The sequence below is a fragment of the Schistocerca nitens genome, chromosome 10 (assembly GCF_023898315.1).
Source record: "Schistocerca nitens isolate TAMUIC-IGC-003100 chromosome 10, iqSchNite1.1, whole genome shotgun sequence".
Taxonomy (NCBI): Eukaryota; Metazoa; Arthropoda; class Insecta; order Orthoptera; family Acrididae; genus Schistocerca; species Schistocerca nitens.
Window position 1 is genome coordinate 232,858,341 of NC_064623.1, and position 24,874 is coordinate 232,883,214.

The following is a 24,874-nucleotide window of genomic DNA, read 5'->3' on the forward strand; positions in this document are numbered from 1 at the left end:
TGTCAGACAACTGCTAAACAAAGACCTGGAAGTGACACAAAGCAACAACAGGGTCCACGTAACAATTACAGACACAACGTAAACAACTCCCCCCCCCCCCCCTTCAACGGTCAGAATCATGATGGTGGGACCGGTAGAGAACGACAGCCCTGAACGTCCAAGGGCTGCGAAGCAGGAAACACGCACTCATGCACAGCATGCACCAACGCAAGGTACACATCCTTGGCGTAGGCGAAACATGGCTACGCCCACAACAACATTGTAAACTAAACAGACACACCTGCTATTCCAAAAGCAGACACGACGGCAGGAGGGGCGTAGCAATATACTCAGATATAAACATCCCAGTTATAGAGGTGCGCCTCCCGCAACAATTACAGGATACAGAAGGTGTCGTGGTGCAAATTAGGACACATCAAAGTCGCATGTTTGTACAACCCACCCGGACACCCCATCCCGTACGATTTCTTGCAGTACATGGTGACGACCTACAACAAATTCATCCTGCTGACCGACCTGAACGCACGCCACACACAACTAGGTTGCACAGCAACAATCGACAATGGACGAGCACTCTTTGACATACTAACAACCGACCCGACATCCAGACTTGCACTCGACCAACCAACGTTCATCGGACACCGCGGCTCCTCCACCCCAGACCATATCCTCCATATCCCGATCCAAGCCAATAACCTCTCAAATCCCTTCCTAGGAGACCCCATAACCAGCGACCACCTCCCCATCATATTCGCCACAACAGACATAAACCCACCACCGCCTCACCCCACGCAACGCAACATCCGCTATGCGCAAAGCCGACTGGAGGAAATTCAAAACCATCATACAAGACGAACTAGCAATGCCAACTACCCCGACAGACAACGCCGACCTGGAATACCTAAACGAACGACTAGAAACCACCTTCACAACTGCAATAGACGAGGCAATCCCACAAAAGACCATAGAGAACTGGAGGCCCACCATTCCGGCGGAGGCGCTAGCGATCCTAAGGCGGGAAAGGCAACTGCAGCACGAAATTAGACGTACCAATAACCCAGACTTAAGACGGCAGTGGAACCGACTAAATGCACAAGCGAAACGTATAATCTCCCAGCACAAACAAAAAGAGTGGGACGACACCTGCCGCCAACTCAAGTACAAAGAAGGCAGAAAATTCTGGAACAAATTCAAGACGCTGACTGGAAAAAAGAAACCCCACAACCAGACACTAATAGTAGACAACGAACCAATCACCGACCCTAAAACACAAGCAGACACATCCCAGAACGCCCTCCAAATCATCCACTCCTTCCCAATAGACGCCAAATTCGACAATGACTTCTACCGACACGTAGAGAACCAACTCCCTGACCTGCTGACAACAGCAGAAACAGAAGACACCTCCGAACTGACCAAACCTATAACACACGCAGAAATCACCAACGCAATACGGACCGGACGAAACTCAGCCCCAGGACAAAACAACATCAAACGTATCCACCTGCAGAGCGCCCCCCTCCCTGCCTTAACCCCAATCCTCTCCCTGATGTTCAACTACTGCCTAACGACAAAAACAATTCCGACTGCGTGGAAGACAAGCAAGACCATAATGATCCCCAAACCCGACAAACCACGAACGGACCCCCTCTCCTACCGACCTATCTCACTACTAGACGTTATAGGCAAAACTTATGAACGTATACTGACCGACAGACTGCGAAAATATGTGGACAGCAAACAACTACTCTCCTACTCCAAGCCGGCTTACGCCCCAACCACTCCACCACAGACCCACTCCTCAAACTGACATGTGACATCACCCAGGGCTTCAACAGATCGCACTGTACGCTAGCCATTTTCCTGGACATCGAGCGCGCCTTCGACCGTCTATTGCACAATGGGCTCCTGTTCAAACTGCTCAGACTCGGCCTTCCACCGAAATTCGTACGCCTCATAAAAGTACAAATCACCGGACGACACAGCAGAGTACATGTGCAAGACGCCACCTCAGAACCATTCACCCCAGAGGCAGGAGTCCCGCAATATCATCCCCGCAACTGTACGCGCTATACATACACGACATACCGACCCCACCAGACCAACACGAAAAAATCGCCCTATATGCAGATGACACTGCATATTGGTGCACAGGACTCAGAACTGACGTAATGCATAGAAAAGCTGCAAAATACCTGACCAAACTAGAGACGTGGATGACCAAATGGAGAATTCGACCTAACCCGACCAAAACACAACTAGTCCTATTCCAACACCGCAACCTGACGAGAAAACGACAGCAGAAACCAGAAGACATAACACTCCGACTATGGAACGAGCCCCTACAACTGACTGACAACGCGAGATACCTCGGTGTCTACCTAGACAGCGACCTCAACTACCAAGCCCACCTGCAATATCTGCTCAACAAAACGAGGAAACGACAACAGTTAATCCGACAAGTGCAAGGACGACTGTATGGCTGCTCCACCAGCACAGCCATACACACATACAAGACATACATACGACCAATATACCAATACGCCGCTGCACCACTGGACGGAATACCGAAGACAGTAGCAAACAGACTGTACGCGACAGAACGCCGACTACTACGCAGCATAGGAAAACTACCATACCGCACCCCTAGCGACGAGGTATACGAGACGACAGAAATAACCCCACTGCAAACAAGACTGGCAAAACTTAGGGCAAGATACGGCTCACACATCCTACACAAACGACCCGATATGGAAGACATACTGACGACCAAGCCACACACAGCAAGACGCCCGTAAAAGAAATACATTTACCCGGCGCGTACAGTAGCACAAAATACATCAACCGAGTTCCCCGACTTAGCACCCACAATGATACAACTGACAGGAGGAGAAACCATCCCACCCCACCTAGACGAAAGACGATAATACAGCAACAAATGACCTAGTGCACCACGACAGCCCCCCGCATTCAACACACAACACACCCCATAACACAAAAGCACAATAGCATCAAGGAAATTATAGATAAGATAAGACCTATTGTAAAAACCAGCTCCAAGTACCACCAACGGGAAAGGAGAATATGTAAAACTAAATATAGCGCAAAAAAAAAAAAACCATTGTAGCAACCAGCTCCAAGTACTGCGAAACAGGAAAATAGAACTTGTAAACACTAGTATTAAGATTAGTCTAAGCTAGAGTATATCAACCACAACAACACTGTCCCACAACATTTTGCATTTCGTAGAATTATTACATAGGGAAAAATAAATGTAAACACTATAAGAATCCCCCATTAGGTTAATGTGTCACTTCCACTTATGTCGTATCACCCCCACATACCTTATAAAGTCAATAACTAATCGCATCCTAGATTCAATTAAGTAAACAATTAGTCTTGTTAAGTTAGTTACATTGTTAAACAAGTTCAGTTTTTGGATAATTAACTCAATCAATTTTCTTTCACATTCTATTCACCAAAAAGTAACGTAAAGTTAAAGATACCCAACATAAAATAATAGCATGTAATCAAATATATAAAGAAAATGGAAATAAATAAAATAAAAATTGTAACCTATGGCTGATAAAGGGCAAACAGGTAAGCCCTAGAACAGCCCGCCTTCTCCTGTCAGGACAGGGAATGAAAAGTGCTTAAAAAAAAAAAAACTCCAATACGGCAGTATCAGGTAGCACCTGAAGAAGGCAACGAGTTACGTGGCCGAAATATTGTGCCAGAGCGACACAAACATCCGGCAGTAGACCCGATTATTCCACATGTCAATGTTAACAATGTTTACAGGTCTGGACATGCGATCAAATGAAATTCTGGATACACACAATCCAGAAGTTACAGATTTTCAGTAAATTTTGTTTGAAGACAGCGTTGACGAGGGCGAACATACTGCACACAGGGCTCCTATTCTCGATCTGGGAGACGAAGAAAAGAAAATGTTCAAATGTGTGTGAAATCTTATGGGACTTAACTGCTAAGGTCATCAGTCCCTAAGCTTACACACTACTTAACCTAAATTATCCCAAGGACAAAAACACACATCCATGCCCGAGGGAGGACTCGAACCTCCGCCGGGACCAGCCACACTGACCATGACTGCAGCGCCTGAGACTGCTCGGCTAATCCCGCGCGGCGGAGACGAAGAGATAGATACTGATGCCTAAGAAAGCATAGAAGAAAGAGACGACTCAGACACTGAATAGAGTGACACAGACGCAAGTTCAGGTGAGGAAGATGGCCATGTGCATCGTTGTTATAGGAAGAGAGGAAAGAAAATAATCAAATCATTCGATTGGTAAAAGGCACCATACACAAACCGCAGGAAAAAAAAGGCTTCCTGGTGTCACTGGGAAAGCAAATAATATTGAAGGAATTTCAAAAACATGGGAATGCTTATTTGCCAGGAAATGCTGCAAATGATTGTAAAGAACACGAACCAATACATTAGAATTATTCGGAGCAAGTACGTTGGGACTTAGTCGAGATAAAAGCCTTCATTGGACTTCTATACATAGCTAAAATGCAGAAGGCGGGAAGGAAAGGTCTTCAAGATCTGTGTGAATCCAAGCGGCGAGATACTTCGGTTGACCATGAGTGAGTACAGGTTTCATTTTCTGTTACAAACTCTGTGCTTTTGATGGTAGACAATCACGTGGTAAATGCAGAATAGGGGACCACCTGGCGCCAATTAGAGATTTATTTCAAATGTTTGTGAATAACTGCCAATCTTGTTACGTTGCAGGGCAAAACGTCATCATTGACGAGAAACTCGAGGCCTTCAGAGGCCGTTGTTCTTTTATCCCATACATAGTGTCGAAGCCGGCAAAATATGGAATAAAAATAATTGCTAGAGTTGATTCCAAATTGTTTTACACCTGCAACATGGAGATCTATGCTGGCAGACAGCCAGATGGCCCTTTTCAGCTTTAACAAAAGCAGTGACGTGGTTGAACGTTTGCTGGCCCCTCTCGCTAATTCAGGACGTAATGTCTATGCTGACAACTGGTTCAGCGATGTAAATCTGCTCCGTGATTTGTCAGAGAAGCACCGGCTGTCATATGTTGGAATCCTGAAAACAAATAAATGGCAGTTTCCAAAAGAAATGAAAGACGTGAAAACCAGGGCTGCAAATTCTAGCATATTTGCTTACAGGGAAGAAGGTACGATTGTTTCTTACGTCCCACAAAATAAAAATAATAAAAAATGTATTATTGATTTCAAGTATGCTTTATGACGCTGAAATTCACGAAAACACAGGAGATTAAAGAAAACCTATTATGATAACTTATTATAACACACACAAAATTGCAGTTGATGTTTTTCTCAAATTGTGCTCTGTCTACAACGTTCAGAGGGGTACACGACGCTGGCCCATGGTCGTATTTTATATTCGATACTGAATGCTGCTGGTATAAATTCCCAGATAATTTAAATGGGAAATGGCAACGAAAGTCTCCTCCGACGGCTGTTCGTCAGCTCATATGGGAACTCTTGGAAGATCAATTGGTAAAACGAAGTCTGCTTTCCAATCTACCTCAGTCCCTGACTAAGCGCAATATTGAAATTCTGCTGCAAAATCGCCGACCTTTAGTTCTTGTTGGTGAGTGAGCCGACAGTGGCGACACCAATCAAGGAAGACGGAAATGTTGCAAACCCTGCCTCACAACTAATACAAGAAGGCTGTGGAAATATTCGCGAAAATGGTGCAGACAATACCTGTGTCTTCAACACTGTGATTTTGTTTGCCGTGAAGGATGTGAACTGGGTGCTCCTCCAGAAGATACATGAAAACGCCTCTAATTTCTTTTATTTTTAGTTGTAAGTAGGTTACTTTTCAGAACTTCTGTATGTCATACATACCATGTAAAACATTTTCTGAACATTATATTTTTCGAAGCGTAGTTCCTTACTTCTATGTTGTATGTTTATGAAAAATTCTCTAATAAAATTATTAAAAATAAGTTTCGTACCTGTGAGGCCGATACTGGATTTCAGAAAATCCCCCACTTACAATCTTGCAGGACACATGTTAAAATTACTAACTGAAAATTTCAAAGTACAAGAAGACAGAACCATTAAAACACTACACAGCTGAAACAACAAATAAAAGATATAAAAATCCCAGACACAGCAACCCTGTTCTCCTTTGTTATAGAAAGCACGTATTTCAACATACCAGTGCCAGAAACAATAGAAATCATAGATAACAACCTGAAAACTTATAGTCTACTCGCCGATGAACAGATTAAGGAAATACGCACATTAATAAAGCTCATAACAGAACAAAATTACTTCCAGTTCAGTAATGAATTTTATTTATAAGAAGATGGATTACCAATGGGGACCCCAGTTTCATGACCCTTAGCAAACATTTTTGTAAACCACATTGAAAAGATCATTTTCACAAAAGCAGTAACAAAAGAATACAACATATTATATTGGTTCAGGTATATGGATGACATCCTTTGCTTAATAGATGAATCACAAAAAAAATTGCTAAACTATATACTGTCATCAACAAGATACATAAAAATATAAGACACACAGTTGAAAGAGAACAGCAGAACAACAGAAGAATAAAAAATAAAACAGTAAGCATACGTTTGAAATTTAGCGTAAACACACTGCAACGGACATTATCATTCCCAAATCCTCGAGCCACCCACAGTCACAAAAGCAAGCAGCACTTCGACACATGCTCCATAGACACAACACAGTACCACTCACCAAAGAAAGCTACCAAAAAAGAGCTGGACATAATAATGCAGATAGCACAAAACGATAGTTATAATAATAATACAGTCACAAAGCTAAACAACAAAATTAAAAGTAAGATAAAAGCAGAAAGCACCAAACCACAGACAAAAACACAACAGAACCAAACACAAACATGCAGTCCCATAACAACTACACACGATAATCAGAAAAAGCTGAAAGAAAACACAAGATCGTACACAATGTCATACAAACACAAACTCACCCATAAAACCACCAACATTTTCAATAGACAGGAAATAAACATAGCATACACAACAGACAATTTTGTACAAAAATACACCCCAAAACTGACAAAAAACAGAGACATATACCAGAAAGCAGGTACATATCAACTACAGTGTAACACTTGTGAAGGCAGATACATAGGAAAATCAGGTAGAACATTTAATGTCAGATACAAAGAACACATGAGAGCTGGAAATATGGGACAAACCACTCCAAATCTGCAGAACACCTAAGAAAACATGATCACAAACCAACCACTAGAGAAGATAACATGAAAATAATTAGGATCAACAATAGAAAGCACCTCCTAACCCTGCAAGAAAAGTACCACATACAGAAAACCAAAGTAGAAAGAAGAACCCTGTTAAACGGCCAAGTATACATGCCAAGCAATTCATTATTTACACTAATAGATAAAATAATAGAATAACGCGCCCAAAGAGGATTAATATAATAATACTGTCCAATGTAATAATAATACCACTCAACATCTTTCCACTCACTCATCCAGGAACCCCTCCACAGAATGTTGAAACGGAAAGTCAAATCAGCTGTCACCAAAGTTCTCAACCACTCGCTAACAGCTAGTACAACAACATACAATTCAAACCACCAACCTAAAAACAAATTTCGCACTCGTCGGCTCTCTCTCTCTCTCTCTCTCTCTCTCTCTCTCTCTCTCTATCTATCTATCTCTCATACACGCACACGGTATAAACGTAATGAATAGAAGTTAGTCGTTAACATATAATTCGTACTTTGTTAGGTTGGCAACAAGTAGGTAATCGTGCAAAAGAGGAGGAAACACGTATTTGAGTTGCAATATTTACGTTGTGAAAAGCAGTGTCCGATGAAATAGTTATATCGAGTGGCAAAAGAACATAGTACACCACAAGAAAGAATGAGAAACGTGGTGAACAGTATCAGAAGGCAGTAATAAAAGAGGTAGTGGGACCTCCAGACCAGATGTGAGGAAACACAGATCAGCAACTCGTAAGTAATTACTTTTTTACAGAAGATTCGCGACGTGAAATATATCCTTATAGATCCCTCTTATAGATGCCTTAGAACAAGACAAGGCGAAACGCGTATGGGATAAATTAATTAAGCAGCAGCAGGAAAAGGCAGTTTTATTTACAAAACAAATATTTATATGCTTGCTGCGGCGGCTGGCCACGCAAACTTGTTACTATAGAAGGTAATTACCACAAAACCAATTCCAACAACTACTACAAAATCTTACGGAAACAAATACAACATTAACCCCCCCCTCCCCGCCCCCCTCCACGTCAGTACTAAAAGATGAAGAGCGGCACACAATAAAAAAGAAAATGCTAAAATAATGGCAAAGGCATTTAATAAACTTTTGAATCGTGAAGAACCCAAAGAATCTTTCAAATCAATGCAAATATCCAAGTTAAAATGGAACCTAACAAATTAGACGCTCCAACTTTCCAAGAAATAGAAAGAGTCCTCAAAGGTCAAAAAAATTATAAGGCATGTGGAGAAGACCAGGTTTTTATTGAAACGTGGAAATGTTCAAGTGACACAGCCAAGGCCTTCATACACAAGGCTCCAACAAAAATATTTGGTAACAGAACAATTCCTTAAACATTGGACGACAGCCAGCATAAAACCACTTCAGAAGAGGGGGGATAAGAGAAGTTCAGAAAACTACAGCGGAATCTCTCTCCTAGACCGCTCATACAAGATTTTATCCAAGATCCTACATGAAAGATTAAAGAGCAACTAGAACAGGAGTTAGGGGAATACCCGGGAGGTTTCAGACTATGAAGAAGCCGTGCAGAGTGTATCATAAGTTTAAAATTGATTATTGCATTCCACACGAAACTAAACAAACCTCTTGCAATGGCATTTGCAGGTTTTAAGAAGGCATATGACTGCCTCCATAGACCTTCAGTACTAAGAATGTTAGGTAATTTGACGGCCTGGGTGGCCGAGTGGCTCTAGGCGCTATAGTCTGGAACCGCGCGACCGCTACGCAGGTTCAATCGTGGCTCGGGCATGGATGTGTGTGATGTCCTTAGGTTAGTTAGGTTTAAGTAGTTCTAAGTTCTAGGGGACTGATGACCTTAGTAGTTAAATCCCATAGTGCTCAGATCCATTTGAACCATTTTTTGTTAGGGAATTTTGACTTCAAGCAAAACTAATTAAATTACTAGGACTGACCAACACCAAATCGAGGGTTAAGTTTAGAGGAGAAATTTCTGAACAGTTGCTTAAGGAAACAGGCTTAAGATGAAGGTGACTGTCTATCACCGTAAGAACATAAAAATTGGTAGTGCTGAAACTAATATAAGTTTGAACTGCTTGGGATTTGCTGACGATTTTGCTCTCCATCCAACAATGTTCAAGAAACCAGGAAAAAACTTAAATCATTACAAGAAATAGCACAGAAAATTGGCCTCAGAGTACCATTTAAAAAGAAAGAGATTATGCAAACTGGATCACCACTTGCGAACAAAATTACAACGCGAGGACGAGAAATCGAAATTTTTGAAAAATTTAAATATTTAGGTGAAATCGTAACTTACAATGTAAGTGAGAAACCGTCTTGGCAAAACAGAACAGAAAAACTAAATAAAGGAAATTACATTTCCAAAACCACCTATAACAAAAAAACTATCCACACATGCAAAATTAAATAAATATGCAGTAGTTACACAATCAGAAATAACTAAAGTAGCTGAAACCACCTTGAAAACAACAAAATTCTAAACACATAGAGAAGAATAATTAGGACATGCATAAATAAACAATATCGAGTAAATGGGCATTGGATAATAGCTTCAAATGAAACAGCGTACAAGAAAATAGAACCAGAAAATTATATCTCATTCTTTGGAATCTGATGAGAACGCCAGAAAACAGAATTGGTAAGGGAATAATAGAAAATTGGGGAATAGTAAGAGCAACATCAAATGGACTACAGAAATTAATGAACATGTAAGAGAACTCCAAATTACAGTAGACGACCTAAAAACAAAACAGAAAAAAAACACAATCCTGCATGACACACGAACCATGCTACAAACGAAGATCAGTAAAAGGGCGGCAGGAAGAATGATCTCAGACGAAGAAAGAAAGAAAGTATCTGAAAGAATGAAGATTTATTGGGCAGACAGGAGAGTAAAACACACTTCATACAATGACAAATTATAACAATCCCCGTACAGCTAACGCTCTATTGAATTTATTATTGAATTATTATTGAACTGCATTGTATTATTGAGTAGCAATAAACTGTATAACCATTTGTATAAATCACCAGAGGCCATAAAAAATGAATGGAAATGAGTATTTTATTATATTATGTTTATAAATATTTTCAGCACCAAGATTTTTATAAGATAAAAATATCTTCAATTATAAAAAAAATTTATAAGATAAAAAATCGATTTTTATGTTACAAAAATTCTTTGTACCGAAAATTTCATAATATATAATAGTATAATTAATTTAATTAATTTGTAAAAAATATTGTGCATTAAAAACATGCCAGGTGGGCTCTACTTACAGGCCTCAGAACGCCAGTAGTATATAAAATACCGTGTAAACGTGGACAACTTTATGTCGGACACATTGTGCGTAATACTGAGCAGTTCTGTGTAGAACGAGAGAGATGCTTTCGTCTATGGCACCCAAAGAAATCGGTGGTGGCAGAGTATTCTCTAGAAACGGACATTGTACTGCATTCGACACGATATCTGTTATTAGACGGACTAATAGTTTCTGGATAGCGTAATAAATGAAGCGATCGAGATAAAAATTTGCGACAATCAGTAAGGACGGAGGCCTGCAGGTAATCACGGCTCGGGACTTGCCGTCGGAAGATTGTTGTGTGCGCTGCGAGCGCGCAAACAAAACATTAACTTATACAGCGGTGGAGCGACTACCAGGGACGTCACAGAAAACAGCGTAGTAGCTATAATCTTATGCAAAGAAAGTCGTGGGACACCTCCTAATATCGTGTCGAATCTCCTTTTTCCCGGCTTAGAGCAGCAACTAGACGTGACGTGGACTCAAGAAGTCGTTTGAAGTCCCACGCGGAAAGGCCACACTGCCTCTATAGCCGTCCACAATTGAGAAAGTTTGCCGGTGCAGGAGTTTCTGCACGAACTGACTTCTCGATTATGTCCCACGAATGTTCGATTGGATTCATGTCGGACTATCCGGGTGGCCAAATCATTCTCTCGGATTGTTCAGAATGTTCTTCAAACCAGTCGCAAGCAGTTGTAGTCCGGTGACAGGGAACATTGTAATCCACAGAATATCCATCGTCGTTAGGAGACGTGAAGTCCATAAATGGCTGTAAATGAAGTAGCCGAACATAATCATTTCCCGTCAGCGATTGGTCCAGTTGGGGCAGACGGTGCAATCTATTCCATGTAACCTCTGCTCACACCAGTACAGAGCCACCACCCGCTCGCACAGTGCCTAGTTGACAACTTGGGTCCACGGCTCTGTGACGTTTCCCCCACACTCGAACCCTACCAACTGAAATTGGGACTTACCCGACCAGGCTACGGTTTTCCAGCCGTCGAGGGTCCAACCAATATGGTCACGAGCCCAGGAGAAACGCAGCACGCGATGTCGTGCTGTTAGCAATGGCATTCGCGTCATTCGTCTACTGCCGTACATAGTCCAACAACGCTAAATTTCTCCGCACTGTCCTAACGGAAATGTCTGCCGTACGTCCACATTGACTTCTGCAGTTATTTCGCGCAGTGCTGCTTCTCCGTTAGCACTGACAACTCTACGCCAACGCCGCTGCTCTTCATACGTAGTGAGAGGTAATAGCTGAAATGTGCTTGTCTCCGCACACTCTTGTCACTGTAGATCTCGGAATACTGAAATCCCACATGGAATGTCCCATGCGTCTAGCTCCAACTACCATTCCGCCTTCAAAGTCTGTACATCCCGTCGTGGGGCCGTAATCACGACGGAAACATTTGCGCATGAATGACCTGAGTACAAATGATGATCACCGAAAACTGTCTTGTGATTCTAAACAGCCGGCCGGGGTGGCCGTACGGTTCTAGGCGCTACAGTCTGGAACCGCAGGACCGCTACGGTCGCAGGTTCGAATCCTGCCTCGGGCATGGATGTGTGTGCTGTCCTTAGGTTAGTTAGGTTTAAGTAGTTGTAAGTTCTAGGGGACTGATGACCTTAGAAGTTAAGTCCCATAGTGCTCAGAGCCATTTGATTCTAAACATATAAACACACTCACATAAGCAGCCATAAAAAAGTTTCCCTTAGAAGGCCGTGCAGTCCAGAATCGGTATTTCAACCAGAAAAAATCACTGTGAGCAGTGGGGAAATCACCATCTTGCGGATGACAGGTAAAAGATGAAGACAGAGGAAATCGCGACTTAAATATAGTTTTAAGAGCAATTTTCAGGAATTCCTTCACCAAATAACAAGAAGTAAATAATCCAGAATTCGTATCAAGAACAACTGCCAGAAGCGCAGCTTAAAGCACTAAATAAGTGCAAGTGTTGTGGTCCAGATGGCATACTAAATAGTTTCCCTACAGAGTATGCAGATACAACAGCTCCACACTTAGCAATCATATAGAACCGCTTGCTCGGCGAAAATCCGTACCAAAAGACTGGAACGTCGCACAGGTCACTCCAATACTCAAAAAAGAAAATAGAAATAATTTGCTGAATTACAGTCCCAGATTACTGACGTTGATTTGCAGCAGCAATTTGGAATCGATACTGTGGTCTAACATTATGAATTACCCCGAAGGTAATTGTCTATTGACACATAGCCAACACGGATTCAGAAAATATCGTTCCTGTAAAACACAACTAGCTTTTTATACGTGCGAAGTAATGAGTGGCATCGACAGGGGATATTACACTGTTTGCATATTTCTATATTTCCAGTTCCAGTTCCGTTCCTCACAAGGGACTTTATTAGTTGCGTGCCTACAGAGTATTGTTAAAGTTATATGCCTGGCTTCGTGATTTGCTCTCAGAAAAGTCACACTACGACGGTAAGCCAATGAGCAAACAGAAGCGTTATCTCTCGTCCTCCGAGGGAGTGTCATAAACCCTCTGCTGTTCCTAATCTATATAAACCATTCAGGAGACAATATGAGTAGACTTCTTAGATTATTTGCAGACAATGCTGTCATTTACCGTCTATAAAAGTCATTAGAAGATGAAAACCATTTGCAAAGTGACTCAGACACGATTTCTGTACGCTCCAAAAAGCGGCAGTTGTCCCTGAATGCCGGCCGGAGTGGCCGAGCGGTTCTGGGCGCTACAGTCGAGAACCGCGCGACCGCTACGGTCGCAGGCTCGAATTCTGCCTCGGGCATGGATGTGTGTTATGTCCTTAGGTTAGTTAGGTTTAAGTAGTTCTAAGTTCTAGGGGACTGATGACCACCGATGTTAAGTCCCATAGTGTTCGTAGCCATTCGAACCATTTTGAACAAAAATAAATCCGTTAAATTTCCGTTACACAATAAATCACACACATTTAGAACTGTCAGTTCGACTACATACCTAGGAACTACAAATACGGACAACTTCAATTGGATCGATCACACAATGTTGCTGGGAGGGCAAACCAAAGACCGCCTTTTTTTTGCAGAAGATTTACAGGATGCTACAGCTCTACTAAAGCGACTGCCTACACTATGCATGTCCGTCCTCTGGTAGAGTATTGCTGTGCAATACGGCATTCTTAACAGATAGGATTGGACATCGAAAAATCCAAATAGCAGCAGCTCGTCTTACTAATCGAGTTGGGGTGGTAATTTTTAAACCAAAGGCTATTTTTTTGCGGCGACATCTTTTCATGAAATTTGCAACACCTACTGTCTCTTCTGAATGTGAAAATATTTTATTGCCTCCAGTCTTCGTAGGGAGAAATGATAATCGTAATAAAACAAGAGAAGTGAGAGCTCCTACAGAAAGATTTAAGAGTTCATTTTTCCCACGCACTGTCAGAGAGTGGAACGACAGAGAAACAGCCTGAAGGTTGTTTTACAAGGATGTTAATTTGTGAATCCGTGCTCACTATTTGTTAATACACCATTACCTTCGAGGTAACTCACAACATTCGAACACAGTATAGGATTTAAAATGCTACTGAAAATCCTCGCCAGTGATATGAGTCTGTACTTCAGTGAACTATTCCTATTTTCCACCCACCATTTTAACATCTCTAGGCCTTTTATTTGAAAGGGGACTGTCCGATATGCCATGTCGATTTTCAACAAGTTTTGGCCATAATTCTGAATGAAGTTGTGAATCTGATAAATGTACTCAACATCTATGGTATCGATGCAAGTCTGTGTTTTCAGATCCAAGATATTAGAGTAACCAGAATGAGATTTTCACTCTGCAGCGGAGTGTGCGCCTGATATGAAACTTCCTGGCAGATTAAAACTGTGTGCCCGACCGAGACTCGAACTCGGGACCATTGCCTTTCGCGGGCAGTGCGTGGGAAAAATGAACTCTTAAATCTTTCTGTAGGAGCTCTCATTTCTCTTGTTTTATTACGATAATCATTTCTCCCTACGAAGACTGGAGGCAATAAAATATTTTCACTTTCAGAAGACACAGTAGGTGTTGCAAATTTCATGAAAAGATGTCGCCGCAAAAAAATAGCCTTTGGTTTAACGATTACCACCCCAACTCGATTAGTAAGACGAGCTGCTGCTATTTGGATTTTTTTCGATGTCCTCCATCAATCCTATCTGTGTAGAGCACTTGCCCGCGAAAGGCAAAGGTCCCGAGTTCGAGTCTCGGTCGGGCACACAGTTTTAATCTGCCAGGAAGTTTCATATTAGAGTAAGTCAGAGAGTAGCAGTGTGTAACGTGTGTTAGACAGTCTGGCGATATACTCGGTTTGTAAAGGATGTCAGCTGACCTGACGTGTAATGGAGGCAGCATTACCTAAAAAGAATTTTCTAATAATATATTCTGACGAAAAACATTGTGGAACTCAGATGATATGAATGCAAGAATGTCAAAAGGGAGGTTTTCTAAGGTAATTAGTTTTTATATTCGTTAATTGTGTAGTTTCTTATTGTTAGAACATTGTGTATGCTTAAAGTTTACTGCAGAAATTTTGCAGTGACGTACATGGCTTAGTTTTATAATTGAAACAAGTGTCAAGGAAAGTAATTGTAGACAGGAAAATTATTAAGATATATTTTGCTAACTTGTCTAGTTGTGAGAACTTAATGAAAGGGTGTATAGTTGTTATGGTTTAACGAAGCATAGCTATACTTGGAGTCTTTATTCTACTTTATCAACCGTTAAGTTTAGTTCCTCATCTTTCACTTTTTAGCCTTAGGAATGTGTTTGTATATTCGCACTGGACATCGTATCCGCCCCGGTAGCTCAGTGTGTTCGGTCAGAGGGCTGCTCGGCCGCTGTAATAAAAAAAAAAAAAAAAAAAGAGAAAACTGAGTCCAGGCATCAACGATCAACTTGAACTGATGTCTTGTGACGTCCGCCCACACCAAACGCAACGAAATATATCGAAAAAAAAAAGAGTGGTCAGCGTGACGGACTGCCGTGCTACGGGCCCGAGTTCGATTCCTGGCTGGTTCGGGGATTTTCTCCGCTCATGGACTGGGTGTTGTGTTGTCCTCGTCATCATTTCATACCCATCCGGCGCGCAGATTACCCAACGTGGCGTCGAATGTAGTAAGACCAGCACCGAGGCGGCCGGACCTGCCCCATAAGGGGCCTCCCGGCCAATGACGCCAAACGCTCATTTCCATTTTACTGCGCATCGGGTTTGCTTTAAAAGCATTTTTTGTGAAAATTTGTAAGATACCATCTTGCATTGCATATCTCAAGTACGGCAAATGAAATTTGCGCACAGGTTGGCCAACAGATTTAATTATCATCAAAACCATGTGCACTGTAAAATACAGCGATTGTCGGAATGTACGTATTTGTGGAAATATAATAATTCAGAGGTTTCATATTAATAAAAGATTTCAGCAAAGTGCTATCTCCTTAGTTTCGAAGCTGTTTATCAGAAAGTCAGATGCGTTAATTTATATGTTCATTTGCTTTGTAATTACAGTAACTGGTACAGTGATTGATTGCAAGGCTAAAGATAAAGATAAATTGTATTCAGGGCCAACATTCTAATCGGAATAATTTTGTTTTGCAGTCAGACAGCATACGTAAATTCCATTGAAAACGGGTTACTTTCTCGCAGACAGATTGTTTAATATACCGACTAGTCTGCATTTCACATCGAGTAGCGTGAGCTCGACATATTTACATTCAAAAGTTTCATATTAACACTGTTCTATACATTTATCAGATCGTAACTTGATGCATACAGACACGAGTTTAAAAGTATTTCAGATTGCCTGTGAAGTGATGCTGGTCAGAGGTTTCTTCATAGGCCAGAGTGTGTGGTAATCAAAAGGGGAAAAGTCAGGAGAATAGGATTGTTCTGACAATACCTGGAACCCCATTTCAGCTTTGGCAGCCGAGGTCTTCCGAATCGTAATCGTAAGAGGGCGGGCGTTGTCGTGTTGCTAGAACACCTTTTAATGACGGTGCACACTCTCCACAAATTGCCACCAGCCGCCTGCGAATATCAGCGGTGTCTACACCCTCCTCCCACAGAAACCACGTCGTCCAGGGCTGTCCTTGATGATCACACTACATATTGCCCGCTCACGTAATGACAGCATGTGGGAAAATGTGCAGGCATTACACTTATAGCGACTGCCCTGCCACCTATGGTTTGACCAAAGTACTACATACTTGCAACTATAGCGATCAGTCATACGGCGCGCGCTGAATGATGTGAAAAAATACCGTGTAATTCAATATGGAACGCACCTCGTAAGTGAAGACATCAATGTCGTTGTCGTTGTGGTCTTCAGTCCAGAGACTGGTTTGATACAGCTCTCCACGCTACTCTATCCTGTGCAAGCTTCATCTCCCAGTACTTACTGCAACCTACATCCTTCTGAATCTGCTTACTGTATTCATGTCTTACTCTCCCTCTACGATTTTTACCCTCCACGCTACCCTCCAATGCTAAATTTGTGATCCCTTGATGCCTCAGGACATGTCCTACCAACCGACCCCTTCTTCTAGTCAAGTTGTGCCACAAACTGCTCTTCTCCCTAATTCTATTCAATACCTCCTCATTAGTTATGTGATCTACCCACCTTATCTTCAGCATTCTTCTGTAGCACCACATTTCGAAAGCTTCTATTCTCTTCTTGTCTAACCTATTTATCGTCCACGTTTCACTTCCATACATGGCTACACTCCATGCAAATACTTTGAGAAACGACTTCCTGACACTTAAATCTATACTCGATGTTAACAAATTTCTCTTCTTAAGAAACGCTTCCTTGCCATAGCCAGTCTACATTTTATATCTTCTCTATTTCGACTCTCATCAGTTATTTTGCTCCCCAAACAGCAAAACTCCTTTACTACTTTAAGTGTCTCATTTCCTAATCTAATTCCCTCAGCATCACCCGACTTAATTCGACTACATTCCATTATCCTCGTCTTGCTTTTGTTGATGTTCATCTTATACCCTCCTTTCAAGACACTGTCCATTCCGTTCAACTGCTCTTCCAAGTCCTTTGCTGTCTCTGACTGAATCACAATGTCATCGGCGAACCTCAAAGTTTTTATTTCTTCTCCATGGATTTTAATACCTACTACCGACATCACTGAGATGATTTAAACACACAACTCACTGAAGGTATGCACTCAAGTAAATGAATTTTTCCGAACAGGGTTAAATTTTGATTATATAACCTCAGGGGCACACCCAGGAAATAAACATAAAACTTCGCGTTAATATCTAAGCGACAATCAAATTAAAACCTGACAGATGGAAAAAAGAAAGTAAACTAATTATTATTTCACAAGTAATAAGCGTAAATGTTGACAACATATATCCCACTGTGAGACAAGACAGTCAGCGCCTTCACGGACAAATATTTGCGGTTGCCTACGGAACCGTGATTGCACCCAGGTGTGTACGTCTTCGTCCGAAGCAAATCGACGCCCACGAATGTCTTTCGTTAGTGCCTAAAAATACAGACTGTCTGGAAGATATGTAACGGCTGTCCAGAGATACTTCTGCAGCATAGTCGAAACATCAGGAACGCCAGCTACGAAAGGTGTCGATGAACTTCTTCTGTGATTGACAGTGCCTGCTGCTCATTAACTTTCTGGAACACTGCGCCTCAATTACCGCACAGCGGTACGTGGACTTTCTGCGGACATTGAAGTCCAAACGCCCAGAAATGTTGACGGACGGCATCATTCTGTCGCAGGATATTGCCGGCCCTCATGTTGCCAAGGTTGCCTCGACTATGCTGCAGACGTTCCGCTGGGAAACCGTTACACATGCTCCACGCAGTCCCGATTCCTCTTCAAGTGGTTTACACATTTCTGGAGACCTAAAGAACGACAGACGTCGATGCGCTTCGGACGAAGAGGTGCGTTCCTGAGCACCATCACGGTTCCGTAAGCAACCACAAACATTTTTCCATGAAAGGGTTAACACTGTTGTCTTACAGTGGGATAACTGTGTTATCAGTTATAGCGATTACTTTTCAAATAATACTTTATTTTTCTCCCGTCTGTCTCGTTTTCATTTGGCTGCTCCTTATACACGTAACTGTAATGCAACTGATGATGGTAGCATGCTACCGAAACGCTTCGTGCTAATAAATACTAGAAAAAAGCGGTAGAAATTATTAATAAAGTATTGCACTGTTGTTGTCGCTTTGGTGATGTACCTCGACCCGCTCCCGTCACCAGGATGCGTCGGTTCTTGAAGCTGATCTCCATGTCCGAAGCACAGGACACGTACACAGTGGGCCGCGCGATGTCGCTCCGGCGCTTAAATAACCGAAGCCGCAGCCTGTGCAGCCGTCATGCGAGAGGTCAACGTGAGGGTAAGGTCTGGTCTGGCGGCTGGGCAGGACGCAGAGGTCAGTCGCAGATGAGTCGCCTTTACGTAACCGCCACCTCTGAGGATTGGATCGACGGCTGTGTTTACTGACGGCTTATCTGTCCCAGCACCGAGTGAGGAGATTCCCACTGAGGCACGCAGTGCTGCGTAGATTGCGAGGGAAAGCTTGTTTATGTACCGTATTTACTTGCTTTTACTAAAGCCTAGTTTACACGACGACACTAGGTTGCAGGCAAGTGCACTACCGTCCACTGCGCATGCGCGCCGCGCGTTTGCGCAACTCGTTTGTGAAACAAAACACTTTAGGCGTGTTCCGACTTTGGCGACACTAGTTGCGAGAGTTTCGAAGTTATGTGTTTTCGTAGAGTGTAGACAAACGGAAATATGAAGTGGGGAACGGAGAATAATGTTCGCTTTCTAGATATCTATGCTTTGCGTAGGTGTTTGTGGGATTTCAGTATTGCCGATTACAAAAATAAGCAACATATTGTTGCCACTGAGACCGTCATGTGCGATCATAACATAGACAGTTTGACAGTATCTGAACTGCAGGGCAACATTTATTGAGTTAGGAGCACATATACAACCGAATTAAGAAAAATACAAGCTGCGCCAATGCTCTCGTCTACAAGACTAAAATCCCATCGTTCGAGTTCTCCAACTCTTTGTTAAGGAATATTGTTGACAGGAGGGGAAGGCTATACAAATTCAAGAAGCTGCATTCTGCATTCAGTATTTAGCCATTTAAACGTCGCTGCAGTGCTCACCATTCACAAATGTTAGAATTTTGAAATATTGCCACTGTAAAGATCTCTCTTTAAGAGAGTAGTTTGCAAACCATTCTCTTCTTAATGCGGCCTGTTTCGATTAATTATTGTTGCTAATGTTAATAATTATTACTGTTAATAATTATTGGCGTTAATGAAATAGCGTCATCAGCAACTAAAACCGCATCTTATAGCATGCCGAGTGTTCTCGATTGTTATGCACGCAATATGATATGTAATTTCAGTTCTGGCGACAGCGCTTCATGCATTACACTACCTTTATTACTTATCGTATTATTAACTCTATTTAGAAGAAACGTGAACAGTTCTGGCCACATTATAATTAAAACAACTTCTTGGATCTTCCGTTATAAATTATTTCAGCAAGGATGCTGAGCAGCCGAGCTAACGTCTTTTCTTCATCCAGTCACGAATCGAAACACGTTTCTTATTTTTTTCTTATGCAGCGATTCCATGCAACAAACTTTAACTCCATCACAATTCGTGCGACGTGAAGCTGCCAAAACTTTCATTTCAGAGACGACTCAGGGGCCCACAAAACGACGAAACTGAAGTGTATACTGACGTCGCCGTGTCTACTGTTATCTATGAAACCACTCGCGTGCAACTCATTCCACGCAACTAGTGGCGCAACCCAATGTCGTCGTGTAAACTAGGCTTTACACTGATGGCTGATAAAAATGCAACTCCATTAAGCCATAGCAACAAGCGTCAAAATGTCATGATCACCTTCTAACGACCACTGCAACGTCTTGTAATTGACAAAATTGCTATTGAAATGTGTGGTAACTACGTCTGTTGAGTAGCCTAGTAATTGTAGTTTGACTTACTTCGAGATAACGTTCAAAACTAAATAAGTGATGAATTTGATGGAAGGAGAGGGCTTCAGTTTTAACGTTTTGCTGATCAGTGAATTGCTTTGAAGTTATTAATCAGCCAGTTATTTTTGAGATATTATGCACGCCGGAACCGAAACTCAAATTGATCCGATTTGCGAAAAAGTGGCTGGAGTGCTGAAGATCTTAACTTCCCTAAAGTGCTTTACAAACTGGACTCACGAGAATCGTGGAGCCAAGTGACGGAAGTAAAATCTCTAGAAACAAAAGAAAAAATAGCGCAACAAAAATTCAAGTATATAACAGGGAATATCGCTCAAACGAGTCCGCCTGCGAATGTAATATGTTGTTTTACACTGCAGACTATAATCATAATGACTAGTACACCCGTAAACGACGCAAACCGGCATTTTTCATCAAAACACACCCACCAGAAGCTAATGTTGCGAGCAAGTAACATGGCGAACGTCGTCTTTAAGTTTGAAACATTGTGACAACTTCCCTTACTATACCTCAGTGTTAAATATAGCGAAATAGTTTATGTAATTGCAGGATTCGAAACTTGATTTTCGTAGTAACTCAATAGTAATCTCAGAACCTTACGATTACGCGGACTATACTTCCCACTGAGGTATAGCAAGAGAAGTTGTCACAATGTTTCAAACTTGAAGACGACGTCCGCCATGTTACTTTCGCCCAACATTAGCTTCTGGTGGAAGTGTTTTCTTGAAAAATGCCGGTTTGCGTCGTTTACGGGTGTACTAGTTATTCTGATTATACTCTACAGTGTAAAGCAACATATCACATTCGCAGGAGGACTAGTTCGAGCGATATTCCCTGTTATATACATGAATTTTTGTTGCGCTACTTTCTTTTGTTTCTAGTGATTTTACTTCCGCCATTTGGCTCCACGTTTCCCGTCAGTCCAACTTGTAAAGCTCTCTGGATGAACCGACAAAACACAGCAAAATATGTTCTCAGCATTTACGGGAAGAGCACATAGATCGAATATATTTCAACAGTCCGTATTCAGGAAAACGTTGGACCACGAAAGCAACCTTTCCATGTCACATACTACACAAAACATGTAACAAAAACAAAGTTACGTCAACGTTGCGTAATGCGTCGTATTACCGGATCAAATATGCACGTAAGACCACAAAAATGTCTGAAAGTGCTTTCCATGGATAACTGTAACATTTACTCTCAGAAACAACTACTTGACTGTTACGTGTGCACAAAAGAAACACTCGTAAACAATAGTCTGCTAATGTTTTCATGCACCTAAGTGGAAGCCCTGACTTCAAAACAACTTACAGCCTAAGTCTGTAGCACCATCTTCTCTTATTATTCCTCCAGAGACAGAATCTGTGTGGTCGACATTAAAATGGACAAACGAGTTTCAAAGACTACCAGATCTTATATTCACACTGAAGAGATTAACTTCCATTGAGCGAAACAGATAAAAGCGATATATCTGGATGCTATACGCCGTTGCTACAATCCGTTCATCATAAGAATAAACCTAATGTAAAAAATCGCAAACGTAATGATTGGTCAGAAGCCGTAGCACACGTACACTGGTGTTGTTACGCTCTTGGAAGTAGGTCCCACTTACGTATTAGATATAGTATTACTAAGTCAATTTAAATGAAGCTTTAAGATATTCAAATGTATTAACAGCCATCAAAGTTTTTATTAACCGCGCTGTAGCTAAGTAATTTTTATTTTAAAAACCGTGTACAGTCACAGCCTCTGCAGCGTTGTGCTCTGATTGTCGCTCAGTTAATGCGCAATAGGAAAATGGCTGACGGTGCTTTCTGTTCCGTAGTGAAACACGCGTGTGTAATACGGTTAAAAGAAACTGGATGATTGTAATGTTTTTCATAAATTTACAGAGGTAGTAGGCTTTGAAGTTTCCCAGCCACTCTATGTAATGCAGTTGATACTGTATCACTATCGCACATGTGGCGCAATCGGTTCCGTAATGGAGTGCTATCAAAACACAGATAATTATTCGTTGGGTCATATTTTTCCACTGTCATTTTTTTTTCTCGTTCAGTTTGAAATACCTACATCTCTAATTATAAAGCTCATCACTATTTTTATGAATAATGCACTTCTTCTCGTTTCTGATTACATACTGGACGCGAATTCCTGTTTTCATTTCAAATATAAATTCGTAATTATCGATGTTTTATGAAAGACTGTTCATAAAAGTTGCTTACATTAAGAAAACATAACAATTTAATTTTTTAAGGCAAAGATGAGAACCCAAATCCTCTATTTGGACTATGTCCATCGTTTTATACCACAGAGGTAGATATCATAGAAACATGAAAAACAATCATTTTCACAGCATCTAGCACGTCATACAAATGCTGCTTTTTTTCACATTTGCTGCTGTATGAATACAAAATGAGCCCAGCAGAACTGAACTGGAGCCAAGTTGCGGGATTTGTCCCGAGGAGTAACGAGGCTGTTAAGCTGGCAGACGTACTGGAACTAACGCACGCAGTTTTTTCACGTAATTGCCGAACCCTGGCGGGATATACACTCCTGGAAATTGAAATAAGAACACCGTGAATTCATTGTCCCAGGAAGGGGAAACTTTATTGACACATTCCTGGGGTCAGATACATCACATGATCACACTGACAGAACCACAGGCACATAGACACAGGCAACAGAGCATGCACAATGTCGGCACTAGTACAGTGTATATCCACCTTTCGCAGCAATGCACGCTGCTATTCTCCCATGGAGACGATCGTAGAGATGCTGGATGTAGTCCTGTGGAACGGCTTGCCATGCCATTTCCACCTGGCGCCTCAGTTGGACCAGCGTTCGTGCTGGACGTGCAGACCGCGTGAGACGACGCTTCATCCAGTCCCAAACATGCTCAATGGGGGACAGATCCGGAGATCTTGCTGGCCAGGGTAGTTGACTTACACCTTCTAGAGCACGTTGGGTGGGACGGGATACATGCGGACGTGCATTGTCCTGTTGGAACAGCAAGTTCCCTTGCCGGTCTAGGAATGGTAGAACGATGGGTTCGATGACGGTTTGGATGTACCGTGCACTATTCAGTGTCCCCTCGACGATCACCAGTGGTGTACGGCCAGTGTAGGAGATCGCTCCCCACACCATGATGCCGGGTGTTGGCCCTGTGTGCCTCGGTCGTATGCAGTCCTGATTGTGGCGCTCAGCTGCACGGCGCCAAACACGCATACGACCATCATTGGCACCGAGGCAGAAGCGACTCTCATCGCTGAAGATGACACGTCTCCATTCGTCCCTCAATTCACGCCTGTCGCGACACCACTGGAGGCGGGCTGCACGATGTTGGGGCGTGAGCGGAAGACGGCCTAACGATGTGCAGGATCGTAGCCCAGCTTCATGGAGACGGTTGCGAATGGTCCTCGCCGGTACCCCAGGAGCAACAGTGTCCCTAATTTGCTGGGAAGTGGCGGTGCGGTCCCCTACGGCACTGCGTAGGATCCTACGGTCTTGGCGTGCATCCGTGCGTCGCTGCGGTCCGGTCCCAGGTCGACGGGCACGTGCACCTTCCGCCGACCACTGGCGACAACATCGATGTACTGTGGAGACCTCACGCCCCACGTGTTGAGCAATTCGGCGGTACGTCCACCCGGCCTCCCGCATGCCCACTATACGCCCTCGCTCAAAGTCCGTCAACTGCACATACGGTTCACGTCCACGCTGTCGCGGCATGCTACCAGTGTTAAAGACTGCGATGGAGCTCCGTATGCCACGGCAAACTGGCTGACACTGACGGCGGCGGTGCACAAATGCTGCGCAGCTAGCGCCATTCGACGGCCAACACCGCGGTTCCTGGTGTGTCCGCTGTGCCGTGCGTGTGATCATTGCTTGTACAGCCCTCTCGCAGTGTCCGGAGCAAGTATGGTGGGTCTGACACACCGGTGTCAATGTGTTCTTTTTTCCATTTCCAGGAGAGTAGAACGGCACGTCATAAAAGAAGAAGAGAAAATGCGGCGCCTGGTTGGCTTCGTGGATTCTGTTGTTGACAAACTCGTTATCAACGTCGCAGAACCGAAATTATTTTCCTGTTTCGGATAAGGAAGGAACTAAGAGATTATCAGATAACTGACGAATACCTCCAGTGGCTTCAGTATTGAACAGTACGGTGAAATCCCTGCAGTATGCTTTTGCATCACACATAGCTCGCTCAGAAAAATTACCCTATGTTTACGTTATAAATTTTCATCACTCTTGTTTGTAATT

The 24,874-nt window shown here is 42.5% G+C and overlaps 1 protein-coding gene across 1 annotated transcript in view; it reads right to left on the reverse strand.

Moving 5' to 3' along the window:
• The window catches only part of LOC126210320 (D-erythrulose reductase-like), a 71,562-nt gene extending 52,626 nt beyond the window's left edge, over window positions 1-18,936 (reverse strand). The window contains exon 1 of the mRNA XM_049939518.1: window positions 18,812-18,936. Within this exon, the coding sequence (XP_049795475.1) occupies window positions 18,812-18,863 (52 nt within the window). The 5' untranslated portion in view covers window positions 18,864-18,936. The remainder of the gene's footprint in view (window positions 1-18,811) is intronic.
• Window positions 18,937-24,874: the final 5,938 nt, after the last annotated feature.